Source organism: Eucalyptus grandis, chromosome 8 (assembly GCF_016545825.1).
Source record: "Eucalyptus grandis isolate ANBG69807.140 chromosome 8, ASM1654582v1, whole genome shotgun sequence".
NCBI classification, from domain to species: domain Eukaryota; kingdom Viridiplantae; phylum Streptophyta; class Magnoliopsida; order Myrtales; family Myrtaceae; genus Eucalyptus; species Eucalyptus grandis.
The window spans coordinates 21,944,216-21,962,659 of NC_052619.1; the positions used below are offsets into that span (position 1 = coordinate 21,944,216).

At 39.3% G+C, this 18,444-nt stretch overlaps 1 protein-coding gene across 1 annotated transcript; it reads left to right on the forward strand.

Moving 5' to 3' along the window:
* Nucleotides 1-4,782: 4,782 nt before the first annotated feature.
* LOC104416487 (WAT1-related protein At1g09380) lies at nt 4,783-8,620 on the forward strand. Its single transcript, XM_010027875.2, is given in 8 exon segments — nt 4,783-4,961; nt 6,987-7,049; nt 7,139-7,255; nt 7,424-7,473; nt 7,476-7,672; nt 7,883-8,041; nt 8,170-8,321; nt 8,434-8,620. Coding segments are annotated over 8 exon segments (1,104 nt in total).
* The last annotated feature ends 9,824 nt before the right edge of the window (nt 8,621-18,444 follow it).

Consider the following 18,444-nt stretch of genomic DNA (forward strand, 5'->3'; position numbering starts at 1 on the left):
TAGATTTAAGCTTGATTTTGAAATACAAGGTATTCCTTGTTTGGAGGTGGTTGGTATTAATTATTATGGTCAATTGAAATATGATTTTGTATATTTTGTTAGAAGGTGCCATCGCAAGAATGAAAGTTTGGGACTAAAGTTTGAGCTTGAAAATGGTCGTCGATAGATTCATTTCGCATGCTGTATATAAATAAGTAAATTGCTTTTTCTTTTCTTTCTTTTTGGTAACATAGTACCTCAATTGTTCAGTTGTATGAATCCTAAGGCCTTTTCTGGTTACCGAGAATTAATAAGTCAAATGAAAATGAGATCCCAATATTGACATATAGCCATGCACTATGGACAACTTCCTATGAGAGGAAAAAGTGAAGTGGTAAATGCATTTTATAAGTAAGTAATATACTTAGCTTTGGAATAATCTCCAAATATAAAAAGTCCAAAATATAATAAACACGAATTTATAGATGCATGATTCACTATTTGCATACGTTAATGTTCTCTATTTCAATTGTACCTGTGAATTGGGGCATTGCCTAAAATATAAAAATTCTAAAAGTTATATGAAGGTGTACTGAATCTAATAAACGTTAATAGATGATTAATGGGTTTATTATTAGTATAATCTGCTTATTTTCTCCTCACTTTTGGAGAGTACATGAAGATAGTGGGGCTCAAGAGATCTCGTCCACCCTAGTTTTCTTCAATTTCATTTGCATAGGGATTATCACTTTCTTCGCCTCTATATTTTCACTTCCCTCTCTCCCTCTCTCGTATTCTTGCTTCCAGGACAATACACAAGCGCAAAGTTCAAAAGGAAAAAATTAGTAAAAGCTACAGTTCACAAGCAACTGTATAAACATGGCGGATTCTGCAGATCTTAGATAACCCCCATCCTAGGGAATGATCGAAAACCGATCCTCAAAACTCCTAGCTTGGCAAACACATCTAGGAGTCAATTCCTATTCTTATATCTTACTCAGGTTTATTCCCTTTTTTCCTAAAAAATTCAGCCTCATCGTTTCCTTTCTCCATTCCTAAACCAAACTCGGACGTGAGATATCGATCTCTAGGGAAATCAGGGGAAGGAAAATTATTGAAGGGGTGACTTGTTGAGCCCTACTTTCTAAGACGGGATTGATGGACGAGAAGGAAGGTTTGAATTGCGACTTGGGGTTCGGTGAACTTTGTTTTCTAGCCAGGTTTTGCAAGGCCGATGAGAAGGATGTTTCATCAATGCTGCACCAGAATCCCAAATGGAGTAATTACGAGTTCGATTATTTGATCAAGAGTGTTTTTTTTTTTTATGAAATCTAGAGCAGAAGGGTAATTAAGCGAACCGTGTGGGGTATTGGTTCTTTTCTTTGGCCAACCAGGTAGGTATCGGTTCAAAACTTCAAATTTTTCGCACCATCTTCTGGATTAGTGAACATTAGAAAATACCTTATTTTCTTCCAAGCATAAAATAAGGTCAACAGCATCGAAAACTTGGACTGGTGCCCTATGACATGTTTATCACATATTGATTTTTGTCTCATAAAAGATTCCAAATCGGTAGCCCATGACACATTTTTGCTGAACTAATTTTCGTTGCAAGGAAAATTCCAAACTAGCATCCTAACCCAAATCTACCATTGATCAAAAGTTTGGGATCAAATGTGGAGGATAAGGCCAGGAATACTTGTTTGGGGCTATTGTGAGACGAGATTTAGTTTGGAGGAAATGTGTTAAGGGGTACCACTTTGACATTTTTTATGAGATGGAAATTAATTTTTTGGTGAGTGTCATTAAGGTGCCAATTTACAACTTTTAATGGTATTAATCCTAATAAATAAGCTCTCTTGATATTTTATTTCCAAATATCTAGTCCATCTAGGAGCTGTGGTTTTTCCATCCCCATTACAACTGCATTGAGCTAAAAAGACCGTTAATCATGTTAGCTAATGCCCAGGAACCAGATTTATGTCATAGTTGAAAAACTTAATGCAAGTCAAAGATGGAAAGCCACTAATTATATTCCTTCATAAAAATGAACTTATACACGCTGGCACGGGTCCAGCACTTGTTAAAAACGAAATGAATGGCCGATTCACATGAATTTCGCTCCGAGAAGATCGCCACGAACCAACTATCAAAAGATTCTCATCATCAGCCTATCTAAACTATGTGCAATGACGATGCTTGCATAACAATGGCCCGAGGAAAAGCAAGTTTTTGTGGGTGTCTCCTCGTTTTTGCCCAACCTTGCTACGCACTCAAGCTTTGTCTGGTGTTGCTTGAAGGCATGAAGATGTGAGGAGCCAGAGAGGGAGAGAGAGAAGAGAAAGACGACAAAAAAAAAAAAAATGAAAAAGATCGAGGACGCTCACGCTGAATAATGACTATGATACATATGTAAGAGACTGTTATTGGGAGTATGATATGATCAACTTGATGATGCGATGATGCATTATTATGGCCAACTTGTTTCGACATCTAATTACGTTCGATCGCATGACTAAGCATATCAATTTTTCATGTTACTGAGCATTTATATAACAACGGAAATAATAACTGAAAGCATAATAGCCTTTAGTAGGTTACGGTGGCTATCCTTTTCCCATGCATGCGCCCAAGTGTTGCAAGCCATCTCTCTCTCACGCACAATTTTCAATTTATTACATAACCATCTCTTTTTTCCACATGAAACCAGAAAAAAAGGGAAAAGTACCAAAATAGTCCTAAACCTTTTGTATTAGTACCAATTTAGTCCTAAAATTTTTAATTGGACCAATTTAGTCATAAACATTTTCACATTGGTACCAATTCAGTTAATCTGGCTAATTTAAGCCGGAAAATGCTGACGTGGCCGCCGGAGATCTTATGTGGAGCAACGTGGATAAATTTTATAATTTTTATATTTTTTTTCAGATTTTTTAAATTATTTTTTTCCTTTTTTTCTCTTTTTTTTTTTTTTTTTTCCTTTTCTCCTTAACTAAACCTAAAAAAGCTTATTTATTATGATATTTTTTTTTAAAGGGTATTGCTAAAACACTTTCATACAATACAAATTTAATGCGCAATTTTCTTTTGAAAAAAAAAACAAGGTTTGTTTCTTAAATATTTTCCAAGAAGTAATTTTTAGTAAAATTACAATATTTTTTGGTTTTGATTGAAATTTGAAAATAAATTAGAAAATGTTTTTCCCATTTGGTGGGAGGAAACTCAGTCTTAAATTTTTATTTACTCGAATTCTTGGACCGCTACAAGTCCAGCCCAGGCTTTAATTCCCTCCACCCAGCTTTTTATTTCTTTCTGGACCCAATCCTTTTCTTTTCTCTCAAATCCAGCCCATTCCCTTCGTTTTTTTTTTTTTCTTCTCATCATTGGCCCATCCGAAGCAGCAAGGGCGTGGCCACTTTGCTGTTTCTTCTCTCCCTTTTGCACGTTCAGGTTGCGAGCGTAAGGAATATACCGGGACGCAATGAAGGGTAACCGAATGAGAAGAAGTCGAAGGCGTTGGCTCGGCTAGAGGAGAAAAGGGGTGCTCGAGAGAGAGAGAGAGAGAGAGAGAAGCGAGATACCGAGAGTGAATTTCTTTCCGTTCGCCGGTGGTTCTCCCGAATCACCCTCGACCATCTGCAGAAGCCAACTCGCCCATCGTCGTTCGTCGCAGCAACCCCTCGTCGGCCACAGGCGAGGGCGCGGCAGCCCTCGCTTGTGGCAGGCGAGGGTGCGGCAGCCCTTGCCCAGATCCAGGCGAGGGCGCGGCGGCGGGGCTTCTCGTCTCCTCCAGCTGCGAAGCGTCTCTCCCTTCTCTCAATCAAGCTCAATGGTACTCTCTCTCTCTCTCTCCCGCCCCCCCTGCACGCACACACGTTCGCTTCCTTCCGCGAGCGGTCGTGTCTTGCATGAGACATGTTTGTGAGAATGCCGAAACAAGCCTTGACCACCACCGCTTCCTTGGTCGATAGCTACGAGGCTTGAAACCGCGGAGGGCCACGCCCTCGCCTGGATTCGGGCGAGGGCCGCCACACCTCGCCCGCCACGAGCGAGGCTGCCGCGCCCTCGCCTATGGCCGACGAGGCGCGAGGCCCTCGCCGGCCAATGGGCGAGGGTTTCGGTGGCGACCTCACCGGCCAATGGTGAGGAGAAAAGGAAAAAAAGAAAAAGAAAAAAAGTAATTTAAAAAATCTGAAAAAATATAAAAAATTATAAAATTTATCCACGTTGCTCCACATAAGAACGTTAGCATTTTTCGACTTAAATTAGCCAAATGGACTGAATTGGTACCAACGGGCGAGGGTGTCGGCTTGCGACCTCGCCGGTGTCGGCTTGCGACCTCGCCGGCCAATGGTAAGAAGAAAAGGAAAAAAAAAGAAAAAAAGAAATTTAAAAAATCTGAAAAAATATAAAAAATTATAAAATTTATCCATGTTGCTCCACATAAGATCTCCGGAGGCCACGTTAGCATTTTCCGACTTAAATTAGCCAGATGGATTGAATTGGTACTAATATGAAAAGATTTAGGACTAAATTAGTCAAATTAAAAAGTTTATGACTGAATTGGTAATAACACAAAAGATTTAGGACTATTTTGGTATTTTTCCCCCAGAAAAAGAGTTATAGCTTTCTGTTGCGTTGCATCTTCTCTCTCCCTCTCTCCCTCTTTCCTCCCCGTTATATCGAAGCTCTCTCTTGCATCTCTCCGCAACCTCCCTCCTTCCCTCCCTTCCTCTCTCTCTCTCTCTCTCTTTCTGGAATCTGTTCAAAGAAGAACAGAGGAAACCAATAGAAACAAAGGAAATGGCAAATGTGGATTTTGTGCCCTTTCTGGCCATGGTGACCGTGCAAGTGGGTTATGCAGGAATGATGATCACATCGAAGCTGGCCATGGACAGTGGGATGAATCCTTTCGTGCTCGTCACCTATCGCCAGGTCTTCGCCACCCTTGCCACCATCCCTTTTGCTCTTCTCCTGGAGAGGTATCTTGAAACAGCTCTATCAGGAAAATTCTACTTTAGATCTTTCAATGCATATATGGCTTCTTTCGCAATGGAAAAAACAAAAACAAAGCTTCTTGGCTTGCGAGGAAAATGATGTTCCTCAGTCGTTCCCTACACGCATGCATGCATTGTTAGCTAGGATGATTCACTCAACTTCAGTGATAATTCTTGAGTGCTCATTTAGGTCATGCATGTAGCATGTGTTCTATCCAGGGTTGCCAAGACTAATGAAAGCGTCGCACGTTCTCTAGGGAGAGAGATTCTAGCTTCCACTCAAATTGATCAAGGCATGTAGATTGTGCTCTGTCTATTAACCCCCAAAAATATTTGAAAGGTTGATTGTGTTCTTGCAGCCGAACGAGTGTTGAGATTTGAAAAAAAAAAAAAAAAACAAGTGTTTTGTCCTTTAAACTGATGATGGTGGCATGGTTGTTGGCAAATAATAATAATAATAATAATAATAATAATAATAATAATAATAATAACAATAACAATAACAATAACAATAACAATAACAATAACAATAACAATAACAATAACAATAACAATAATAATAATAATAATAATAATAATAATAATAATAATAATAATAATAATAATAATATAAAAATGACTAATAAATAAAAAATGGTAACGATGAAGAAGGAATAGACAGAAAATTTAGGTTAATTTAAATGGATATACAAATATTTAAGTAAACTTCTCCTTTTTCCTCTCACTAGATTGGTGCAAGCTGTGGAGCTTGCGTGAGGGCGGTGCCCGAAGTTAATTAAAGGCTTAATTACGGGATCCGTTGAAACGGCTTGATTAAATGGGTCTACATGGCTGCCACGTCACCTCCCAGTTTACGAGGAAATTCTTGTCTAGACTTGCATTAATGCTGTGCAGGACAATATCAATATGTGTGCTGTTGTTGGCAATACTTCTCTCGTATAACAACTACATATTTCTAACAACTGAAAAAAAAAAAAAAAAAACCAAAGTTGAATTCACGTTAAGCTTCCTATAACCTTTCACATCAATTGAAAATCAACAGGGAAAAGTGTTAAATCTTTTGCATTTGTGCCAATTTAATCATAAACATTTTATTGGTATCAACATAAACATTTTCATTTAGTGTCAATTTAGTCCTAAACATTTTCAGTTAGTGTCAATTTAGTCATTTCCAGCTAATTTAGCTGGATTTTGCTAACTAGATGTTGATCGATTGACATGAACAATTTTAAATAATATTTTAACATTTTTTTGATTTTGATTTATTCTTTTTCTTTTTTTCTTTTTCCTCCTCCTTCCTCTAGTCGTTTGCCGGACCTTAGTGACCGGCCGGAGGCAATAGCCGATGAGGTCGAGGTCGAGGTCGACCTTGTTGGCCTTTAGCGAACCTCACGTCCCATGGCGAGGCTCAAGCCCTCGTGACCTGCAGCGAGGGCTTGAGCCTCGTTGGTCGTGAGGCTTGCTAGAGGTCAGCAAGGTCAACCTTGACCTCGCCGATTGTTGCCTATAGCCGATCGCCAAGGTCTGGGGATCGGCTGGAGGGAGGAGGAGGAGAATGAAAAAAAAAGAAAAAGAAAATAAAAATTCAAAAAAATATTATGAAATGTTATTTATGTCAGCACCGATAATGTTACGTTAGTCGATTGACGCACGGTTAGCAAATTCCGACCAAAATTAGTCGAAATGACTGAATTGGCATCAAATAAAAAGTTTATAACTAAATTTACAATAATAAAAGGTCTCGGACTAAATTGGCACAATTACAAAATATTTATGACTTTTTTTACGCTTTTCCCAAAATCATTATGTTCGTGAGAATTTTGTTACCTTGTCAAAATGAGTTTTCTTGACAATCGAGAAAACGAGGGGAAGGGTCTGTTTGTTAAGTCTCTAAAATTTCGATTTGGTTTCAATTCTCTTCTATCATTCAAAAAGGATGAAGAATCATTGGGGCTTGGCAAATTGAATGAATGATTTGAGGGTACTCACATTCCTGATGGTGCATTGCAGGAAGACAAGACCCAGAATCACAGTCCCGATTCTGCTCCATATCTTTCTATGTTCTATCACCGGGTGAGTAGGCCGTCTTTTGGATCTCCGATCTCGCATTGCTACTTATTTGGACTTAATCACAAGCTAGGGGTTCCACAAAATATGTACAGGGCGTTCATGAACCAAGTTTTCTATTTCGTCGGCCTGAACAATTCCACGCCCACGATTGCGTGCGCAATGGGCAATATCCTCCCAGCCATGACATTCCTGTTTGCACTGATCTTCAGGTGCTTCTGATGGTCCTACTTCGTCCCATCACTTCTTGTTTGTTTACTCCAACAACAACACACATTTTTTCCCTTAACTGAGTTGTTCGAATGCTGCATGTGGAGCTACTAGTCTATATGCAATCCGTATTCAACAATCTGTTCACGTTTTTCATAATTTGTTTATAGACAAGAATCGTTTGGAATCAAATCAAAGGCAGGGCAGGCGAAAGTGATCGGACACTCGTTTGCGTGGGCGGAGCGATGCTACTTTCTTTTTACCATGGACCCTACATCGGAATTGGTGACTCGAGGATTCATTGGACGTATGCAAATAAAATGACAGACAAACGCCCCACCAACAAAGGCAACTTCTTGTTGGGACCTTTCCTTCTCTTCTCGAGCTCCGCTGCGTGGGCGCTATGGTTCATCATCCAAGTGAGGGAAACGTTTATTGCACTTACTATAATCGATTTAATCTTTGCAGTCTTGTTATCGTCAGTTCATTAAAGGAACTAATTCATATCCAAAGTCGCTAGAAAAATGTTGCACTTCACTCATAAAAAATCGATTCGAGTGCTGAGCATTGTGATCAACGACAGAGTTTGAGAGTTCAATTTCCTGATGCGTGTTTTGTGGTGCATTCAGGCGAAACTGAGTACAAAGTTTCCAGCTCCTTACACTACCACAACATTAATGAGTTTTTTCTCCAGCATCGAGTGTGCAGTCACTGGTGCAGCTATCGAACATCGTGTCACTGCATGGTCATTGAGTTCTGGAATCCGGTTGATCTCGGCTATTTATGCGGTAAAGTGTCGTGTACAATGAACAAAATTATGACAAATAATGGAGGGCTATCGTTCAGCTTTTATGCAATAATGATTTATTAGGAAATTTTGTGTAACAGAGTAATGCTAATTGGAATCTAAATGCAGGGTTGCATATGTTCAGCACTGGCATTTTGCGTTATGTCCTGGTGCATCGAAAGAAAGGGTCCTCTTTACACCGCAGTCTTCAGCCCTTTATTGTTAGTAATTACGGCCATCCTGAGCTGGGCACTTCTTCAAGAGAAATTGACAGTCGGAATGTATGTATTCGACAGTGCTATGGTTTTGGCTTATGCAATCCATTTGATGCTAGAACTGTCTAAGAATTGCAACGAAGCGAGTTCTTCATTTCTTTGCTTCTTTTGATTTCAGATTGGTGGGGTCAATATTGATCATTGCTGGGCTCTACTCTGTTCTATGGGGAAAAGATAAGGAGGCAAAACAAGCAAAGATTGCTGAGGAGATGGAAGCAGCAGTGATGTGTAGAGAGAGAGAAGACTTGGAGTTGCAGCTTCCGTCACACAGAAACGGCAGCAACGTTCATCATGATCCCAATTGAGCATTATCTATGTATCTTGCACTAAGAAATAGCGCACTATGAAATTTATGGAAAAATCAACTCTGGTTTCTGCAATATGCTTTCACTTCTAAAACCCCTCAAAGCTCGTCCATTTCTGAGAACTCTCATGACCATGACGGTCACTCCCTACCAAGTCTTCCAGATCCCGTAGATCCAAAGTCATTTGGCAAGTAAATGCCAATCAAGATTACATCGGACTAAACAGCCGATGAGACTTCACAAAGCAGTGGAAATAAAACACCTTTCCAAAGGCAGAATCAAACTTTTCTTTAGTTTTCAGCAATAGAGAGGATGATACAATTCATCCCCCGTGCGAAAGTAGGACTAGTCGAATAGGAAAAGGTTTGATACAACTTGCAAAAACCATCACATGGAAAAATATAGCCAACAAGTGAAAAGAATAAGAAACCGTAATATCTCCAAATAACAGAGCAAAATGCTTCTGAATACTTTCTTCAGCCAAAAAGGGAAACAATACTGAATATTTTCCCCCTACTGGATGGTTTTTTCCTAGGCTATCAAATCTGCAAATAAATTAAAGGCCAAACCAGCGAAACTGATAACTCTATAAAAAAAAAATTATTTTACCTATTTTAGGCAATAATTAATGCAATATCTATGAGAAAATATTTGGATTTCCTTCTGATTATTTGAATTTTACTTGTTTATGCAGAATAATGAAATATGGAGAAGATAAGGAAAAGAATGACAAATATTAGGAATTCAAATAAAAAAAGCAGTGGAAGATGGATATTAAATTAGGAAATTCTTGATTTTGTTCCCTAATGTTATCTGTAAGCGTTGAAAGATAGATATATGGGATTCTGCCTTACCTTCCTTTCCCAGGACTGAAAGCTGCCTAAACTGGATCAATGTTAATGTCCGAGGAGGTTCTTTCCATAGTAAATAAGAGATCCACGAATGGGATTGATGGATGAGGAGGCACGGGAACAGAGAACTGGGGTAGTCAAAGTCGGATGGTGTCATTCCGCCTTCTCTTGTCACTGATGGATCGAATCCAAATGATGGAGAGTTCGCCTCTGCACCCACTGCTTGTTCGGATGCTTCTCCCACTGGAAAGGAGGATTTTTCTGAGACTAGACTCGGAGTGGACCCACCTTTGAAGAGGAGAACATTAAGAGTTAAAGAGAGCAGTGAGATTTTTGTTAGATCGCTTTTTATTGTTCTGAGAGTTTTTCAAGTATTTTGAATAGTAGACAAAAGTGGCGACATAATTCTTGTTCTTTGATTCAAGATGCTGGGTTTGATTTATATTTATATTTCTTATTCTACTATGTTCTAATTTTCTTTTGTTAGGGTTATAATGTAGCCTAACCATGATGATGTGAATTTCATGATTTTTATGTTTTACAATTGATTTCATTCATGTGAGTTATATATTATTGTATTTAATGTTAGAGTTATTGAATGATCTGATGTGCATGTTTGAGATTTAGAAGTGATAATATGCAATTGCTCATTATAATATATAACCATGAATTAAACGTGAATAGAGATATACCACGTTATTTGTATAACTTTCGGTGATAAGGTGATCCAAAAGACTCATTGTAAGCCGTAAATATTCATAATTTTTAATGCACTTATGTTTATTTTAATTCACATAGAGATATAGTAGATTAATAAGCTGAGTAGGTTTGCTATACCTAGAGATAGGATAATAAATTGATTAGGAAATTCCGATATCACATGTTTGATATCGTTCTTGTACTCACAATAATTTGAAATTCATATCTAGTAATTATGATGAAATCGGATGCTCTAACATATTTATCTAATCAATTTATTGCATTTAGTCTACAAATTTTCGTTTTTTATTTATTCTTAATTAGATTTTGATCTGTTAGATAAATTTTAGAATTAATCTATTTTAGTATTTAATTAGTTTATTAATCATCGATCTCCGTGGGACGATACTTTTTTCATCATTACATTACTTGTTCGACACGTGCACTTGCGTTTAGAATTTTACGAATAGAATTCTCTGAATTTAACCTTCCATCGATGAAAAAATTATTATGCTTTGAAAGATTGAAGGATGCGTGTTTTCGACTACTGTCTGAGAACTTTGTTTGAGCTAAAGAAGCAACTTTCTTCACCAGCGGTGGTAGGGTGCAACCTTCCACCAGCCCGACCATTATTCAACGGCCGTGCAGCAACAAGAGCCGGATCACCGGTGATCTGGCTTCCATCAATTTGCTGTTCCTACTCAGGGAGAGCTTTTGCCTTCCTCCCTTTCCTTCTCTGCCGTTCCTCATCTATTTCTCTCCTCAGCCAACTCTCAACCGTCCTTTGCAAATATAGTTGTCATGATAGAACAAACATCTATCCAGACCAAATTAATAAAAAAAAGAAGACACGAAACCGTTTTGAAAGGAAAAGTTACCTTCAGCGACAGTTTGTTGATCTCCTTGACCTTATCAATCGGCATTGCTAGCTGCAACTTTCCGTGAGCCACATACACCTGAGTAAAAGGAGCGGTAAATTTGCTTTGACAGAGAATATGGCATACAAGGTTTTATAGTTTATCCCAGCACTAATATAGAGAAAGAGCTAAGCAGTACCGACACCGACACCAACACCGACACCGATGTTGATACGCGATATGGGACATGTGACACGATACGACACACTGACACGTTATTTCTAACAAAAAGAAAAGAAAAGAAAATTCTAACACATTATATATTATGTACGTGACAAATTATCATTTTTTATGAAATCAATTTTGATCCAAATCCGTAAATACATAAATAATAAAAAGAGTTTATAATGAATTTATACCAAAACATTTATCCATCTTTTGTTAATATCATTCATTATTTTAATTTGATAAATTTAACTATATTCCATTTCAATAATCCATAAAATTTGGAGAAAAAAAGAAATCCATAGTCTACTATTAAATTTAACATTTAACAATAAGTAAAAAAAAAAAAAAAAAATCCATATTTCATCATCAAAAGGGTTTCCTTTCTCTCTTTTCTTTTTCTTTTTATATATTTATATTTTGACCCCTAATTTATTAATTTTTTTTTAAAATTTACCTATGTATGTCGGAATCGCATGTCAAGATTCCAGATTGCATGTCGATATTCGACATTTGTTGATCACCTGTTGGAGCATGTTGAAATGTGTTAGTGCATGTCAAACACTTGTCGAGATGTCTGATCAGGGTATTCGACATCGACACAAAGGCTTTTAGAAAGTGTCTATGCTTACTAAGAAAGAGAAATGATGAACTTAATTGGAGAAGTAGATAACGACATACAATGTGTGGGCCAATCATCTAGGCCATAAAAAATTTGGGTGGCATGGATAATTATGGAACCTGTCTGTTCACATTCCTTTCTGCGAAACTTCAAAAGATCAGCCCTTGCTAACACATTGAGGTCCACCGTTATCTCATCAAGAAGAAGCACTTACTTCTGGAAGGATGCGATACATAAGTACCCAAAAAGCCAAAACTTGCAAATATAAACAACTTCCAAAGTCCAAAACCGTTAATAACAGGGCATCATCTTTAAACAAAAAGAACAATCGGGCTCTGTGCTTGAAAGAAGTAAAAGGTACAGGGACCTTGAATGGCCTGAGGACTAATGCCAGTCATCTATGCTGATGTTGAGAAATTTTAATTATTTTTTTTAAATGGATTTTTTTTTTAGTTTTTTATTTTATCATGGTCGGTGAGAGTCGTCGGGTCCTCGTGGCCGCTAGCGAAGATCTAGTGACCCTCGTCGGCCACGGTAAAAAAAAAGGTAAAGGAGAAAAAGAGAAGAAACGAAAAGGAAAAAAAAGTTAACAAGAAATTCAAAAAAGCATTAAAATATTATTAAAAATTCTCCACATTTGTGCTAGCTATGCCATGTAAAATAACAGGTGTCCATATTAGCGATTTTTTAACAAAATTGGCTAGATTGACTCAACTGGCATCGTGAACAGGTTTAAGATTCAATTGACATAAATGAAAAGTTAACAACTGAATTGATAAAAATGTGATGAGTTCAGGATCTTTTTGATAATTTTCCCTATAAATAACTAGCATCTCCTTCCTAATTCTAATGATAGTTTGAACAGGGCAAAGTCCGAAACTTATTGAAAAAACTTAAATCTCCAAAAGAGATGAAACTCAATATCTAGTATTGCTACAGTATATTGTTTGGAGACGTTTCAGCTGGTCTTTCTATATGCTAAACATGATATCATAAACAAACCACCGAGAAGGTTAGTTTGTGACCTTTATTTATTATTTTGCCAAGCATGTCCTTCTATCATCTTTCGATAAATTCTCAAGTGGCCTTTGTAGAGAAAAGTTTTCATCTCGGCTCACCGGCAAAATGAAAATTGTAATGGTCACGAGTAAATGGTCAGGATGAGCAACGACAGTAAAAAGCACTCGCGTAGTTCTTCTCCTATTAGTACACTAACCGTGGAAAATGTCGAATCAACATCAATTTAACACTCTCTCTACTCGAATAGCTACACGACTGTGTAAGAAAACACAAGGAACAAGAAGAGAATCCCGAAGCTCTAGACATGGCATGACCATGAAAAATCCGCTGAGAGCTGGTTTTTGTCCTCGGAGCAGATGTGAAAATGTTGCAGAATTAAAGAATAAGCCGAGATTCTTCGTATCCAGCACTGTAAGCTTGCTCAATGTGGAGTAAAGCGAAGGGATCTAGCATAGAGTTTGTATCTGTATGAGGTCCAAGATGGCCGGGAGCAATCCGTGCCGCATCGTTTACTTTTTCTCCATCGCGTGGAACATAGTACCTACTCTGGCGATGAGCTTAACTATTCATCTCAATCTGAAAGCTACTTACCAACTTGATAAGATTCTTAATATAAATTACCTGCTTGTGCACACTATTTTACTTGGTGAATTCTGTCATCTGCACTAGTTTAAATACATGTATCGTTTGATATAGCAGGTACCTTTGTCGACTTACGGCACGAGGCATGGCAAAACTTTATTTGCCTCGTCAAGTCTTGCTTCAGAGGACATGAATATTCTTTCGATTGTAATTGTATGTTTAGATGATCATAATTGCTACCATCGGTAGTACACACTGCCAATGACAACATGATAGTCGCGGTGTGCATTCTAGTCGAACAACGTAGTTTCAACTTCGAGTTGTGATGCTAACTGTGCTTGCGCCTGTGGTTTAAGATGATGATGAGCAGAGCTGAATCTGACAAGCTACCTTCTATTCCTATCGGCTTTGTCGGATCAGGAGATGTGGCAGGGTCCGCTCCACATCTCGTAACCGACGGTAATCTTGCTTGTCGTTCACTGGAGGCACAGGGAATGAGAATAAATGCTCGATTAGACGCTGCACATATGCCAATTTCGCTGGTTCTGAACCTCATTGCAGGTGGCCCCCAGGCTGCAAACTTCAGGGGACCTTTCCAACTGTCGACTTTTAATGGCTCGAAGCTTGAGCTCCTTGGATTCAAACCCTGTCTTTACTTTCTCTGAAGGCATTCATGATATTTAACGCTATTTAGCTCGATATTCAGCATCGTCGCCCTTACTTGGTTTGGACGTTCTACTGGCGAATCTCTTCATGTAAAGGTTTGGCTTGGCATTATACTAGTCAGCATACTTGCATAGACATGGGGGTTCTGTTCATTTGTGATGGATTTATGAGATGGGCTTAAGGCCCGTTCGCCCATGTTGGGCCTAAAAGCTCGGCCCACGGGAATAAGGCCCGTGAATGGGGGAAGGTATAAAAGGGAGGAGAGAGAGAGAGAAGACACCAGTTGGAAAAACAGACGTATGTACGCTTTTCTCCCGCGCGCGTTCTCTCTCTCCAAAAGACAAAAAGAACAGTAAGGCAAATGGCACTGTCTTCCCTTCAATTGACATCATCAGATCAGAATTTCTTCCTCTTCTTAAGCATCGGTGTCTAATCCGTGGCTAACAAGGTACGCTCGAATCCGTGGTGTGCTTTACGATCGGTGATACGTGTTTTCCGGGCTTCGCGCATTCGTTTTAGGGGTTCGATTTAGTATCGAATCCGTTTTTCGGGGATCCGTTATTCCCAACATTGGTATCAGAGCTTCTAGTTCACGTTTTCCCGACTTGTTTGATGCTTTTTTGATTGATTTTTCGCGAAAATTTTCGCCGTACGGATCGGGGCGAGAAATCCCGACACCCGAGCGCTGTTCGGCCATTTTTTTGAGTTTTCGTAAGTCGAAATCGAATTCTAAAAGCACTGGGTGAAAGAGGTCGTCGAGGCGAGTCCGGCGACATGTTTTGCGTCGCCGGGAGATGCCGCACGCGCCCACACGCGTGGCCAGAAGACGCTGCGCGTGGGCGCGACTCGCCCGGAAGCGTTGGCTCGCCCAACGCGTGCGGCACACGCGCCGGTCGGCGAACCAGTGCGTGCGCACCGCCAGCCGGCGAACCGGCACGCGCCGGTCGGTGGACCGACGCGTGCTGACGTCACCTAACGGTCATTAACCGCTGGGGTGACGTCATCAATGACGTCAGCAATGACGCCGGTTGGCCGGGCGGTCACCGGCCGGTGACCCGACCCGACCCGACCCGAACCGCGGATGCCCGGCACGCGCGTGGCACGTGCCGGCTGACGTCTGCGTGACGTCAGCCCGCACACGCGCGCGGCTCGTGCGGGCGGTTCGCGCTAACCGGCCCGACCGGTCCGACGACCGACGACCTGACCGTTGACCCGTTGACCGACGACCGTTGACCGTTGACTTTGACCGTTGACCCAAAAAAAAGAAAAAGAAAAAGAAAAAGAAAAAGAAAAAGAAAAAGAAAAAGAAAAAGAAATTGTTTCTTTTGCAATTATGTCTGTGTGGGTTAGAGGTAATCCATTTTTTAATTCTGCATTTGTTGCATGAATCATGGAAAATTATGTATTTTCCATTTTGTTTATTGTGGATTAAAAGTGATCCATTTTAGTTCTGCATTTGTTGCAGGAACTATGATGCGTTACGCACGGATACCGCAATCCCAGCACGTACGAAGGAAGAACTAGACTGAAAAGGCTGATGAAAGAGTTAGGCGATTATCGGTGGCTTGATGGTGATTTAGTATCACACATGGTCATGGTCAATCAGATGATACAAGAAATCATCTTGAATGGTTATCTCATGCTGGATTTTGAGAAGGTGCGGGCTTTGATGAACACTCTTCCACCTGAATGGCAAGCAGTGTTAGATCGGTTATGGGAGGTCAACGTGGTCCCGGATTACAGGGAGCTAGTGGAAGCTTTTGTAAGAGAATACTATAGGATTGAGTTGGCCAAAATTTCAACCCTTAGATTGAGCGCCACATGGCGCAGAGTGAATGCACCTTAGTGGCGACACGAGAACTCTCCAAAAGTTTTTCCATGGTTGGCAAATGTGCCTTCAGTTTTCTCAGATGTTTTGACTGATAGATTAGAAGGGACATTCCCTACTTATTTCTTAAATTAGGATGAGATGTTTTATGGGTGTAAATATCTCTTTCCATATTGATATTTTTCTCTGTATATATTGCTTAGTGTAATGTATAATTGTATTATGTGAAAGCATTGTTATTCTATTGGAAGTTAGATATTGTTGCTTTTTGTTATTGCTGGTTGCTGTGGGTAATTAGTTGTGGGTAGTTTAGAAGTTTTTGTAGCTTCATAGAATTGATTTTGCATATGACAATCATATTAATGATAGTTTTAAGTTAGGATTTTTGGAGGATGATTGAAAACGTAGTGACCTTTTGATTCTGAAACCTTACTTGAAATTATTCATTGATATGATGGGTCTTTGCAAATAGGGATGCATAAATGATAGGCATTAATTATTCGTGCATGTATGTCTGATGTGTTTAGATTGATATTTTCAGCAACTAAGAACGTAATTGCTGATATGAACGGCAACAATTGTGAAATATTGAATATGAAGATTCAATATGTGCTGGAAAAGCAAGAAGCACTAGAAGCTCTTGACCATATTATGGAAGATCTCGAGGATGCTGTGCGCCACCTTGAGCTGGTAGAGGACCGCTTAACGGCATGTGAGCTGAAAATAGATATTAGCAATTCTGGTTCTAGCTCAAAAAGGGCTTTGAGCTCTAAGCGCAAGCGTATTGATTCGTTCAATATGTGGAAATGCAAAGGATCAAGTCCTTATTGCAAGAAATCAAGAGTTAACCAACACAAGAGAGGAAAACGTCCTCAAGTGAAGAAAATGTCAAGGCTGAGGTGTTACAATTGTGACAAAATGGTCACTATGCTCGCGACTGTCGTGAGCCAAAGAAGATAAACACCTCTTGCACATTTGAGAACTTTGCTTATGTGTCGAGTTCTGCATTATTGGCTGAATCCAATCCTTTGTGGACTGTAAATTCAAGAGAGACAGACTATGTAAGGAAGGATAGAGGATCCTTCGTGAAATTCCGATGATACCAACTGGAACTATGTGGATCTATGTGGGAAATAATTTCAGAGTTGAAGTTAAAGGGATTGACACCTGCCAATTGAATATGCGTGGTGGACGCACCTTGTTCCTACATGATGTCCTATATGCTCCGGAGATTCGTCGAAATTTAGTGTCTGTTTTGGTGTTGGTTAAGTTTCGATTCTTCCGAACAAGAGAGGTTTGATGCTTTTGAATTCATTGTTTTTTTACAGTTCCCAGCTATAGTTGGCACTCAAGGTTGAGTTCGAAAAATGCCGAACAGACACTAAATTTCGACGAATCTCCGGGCATATAGGATATCATGTAGGAACAAGGTGCGTTGTATTTGGATACAAACTACTATGATTTTGGTCACTTTCTGGATGGTTTTATTGTACTAAATGTTGACTATGGTGATGTCAATATGTTATTCCCTTGGTTCACGTCTTCTACTTTATATGATAATGATGTGAATATGGTGGCATGCTAGACTTGGTCATATGGGCCAACAACATATGAATAGACTAGCCAGAGAGGGCTTGTTGGGCAATATTGAATAAGTCGATTTGTCCATATGTAAGCATTGCCTAGAAGGGAAAACGACAAGGAAACCATTTGAAAAGGTAAAAGAGCTGAATTTCCTCTGCATTTAATCTATTCTGATGTCTGTGGTTCAATGAATGTGAGAGGAAGGCAATTGGCTGTTTATTTCATTACTTTTATAGATGATTCTACTCGATTCGGATATATCTATTTGATTTCTCATAAATCTGAAGCATAAGTTGTTTCAAAAGGTTTATGAACCTGGTAGAGAATCAATTAGATAAGAAAATAAAAGCATTTAGATTCGATCGAGGTCGATAATATTTATCTGATGAGTTCAGAAAATTATGTGGTGAAAAGGAATAGAAATACAGTTGTCTATTCCATATACTCCTCAACAAAATGGTGTTGCGAGAGAAGAAACGAACCCTACCGGAAATGGTTAGGTCCATGATGGCGTATGCTAACTTACATATCACTTTTTGGAGTGATGCGTTGTTAACTGCTGCCTAATACTTAATCAGGTGCCTTCCAAATCAGTTATTTCCACTCCATATAAGTTATGGATAGGTAGAAAACCGGACTTAAGTTTTCTTAAGTCATGGGGTTATGCTGCCTATACTCATATGTCCTCTCATAAGTTTGGAAAATTGAGTCCCAGATAAAAGTAGAGTATTTTAATGAGATACTCCGAACACTCGAAAGGGTATGTGTTCATAGGTGATCAGGAAAGTGAGAGTATGACTAAATTTGAATCACAGGATGTCACATCCTTAGTGGATGAATTTCCTAAGAAGGGCGAAATAGGGGAAGATTACTCCCTATTTGAAACCTTG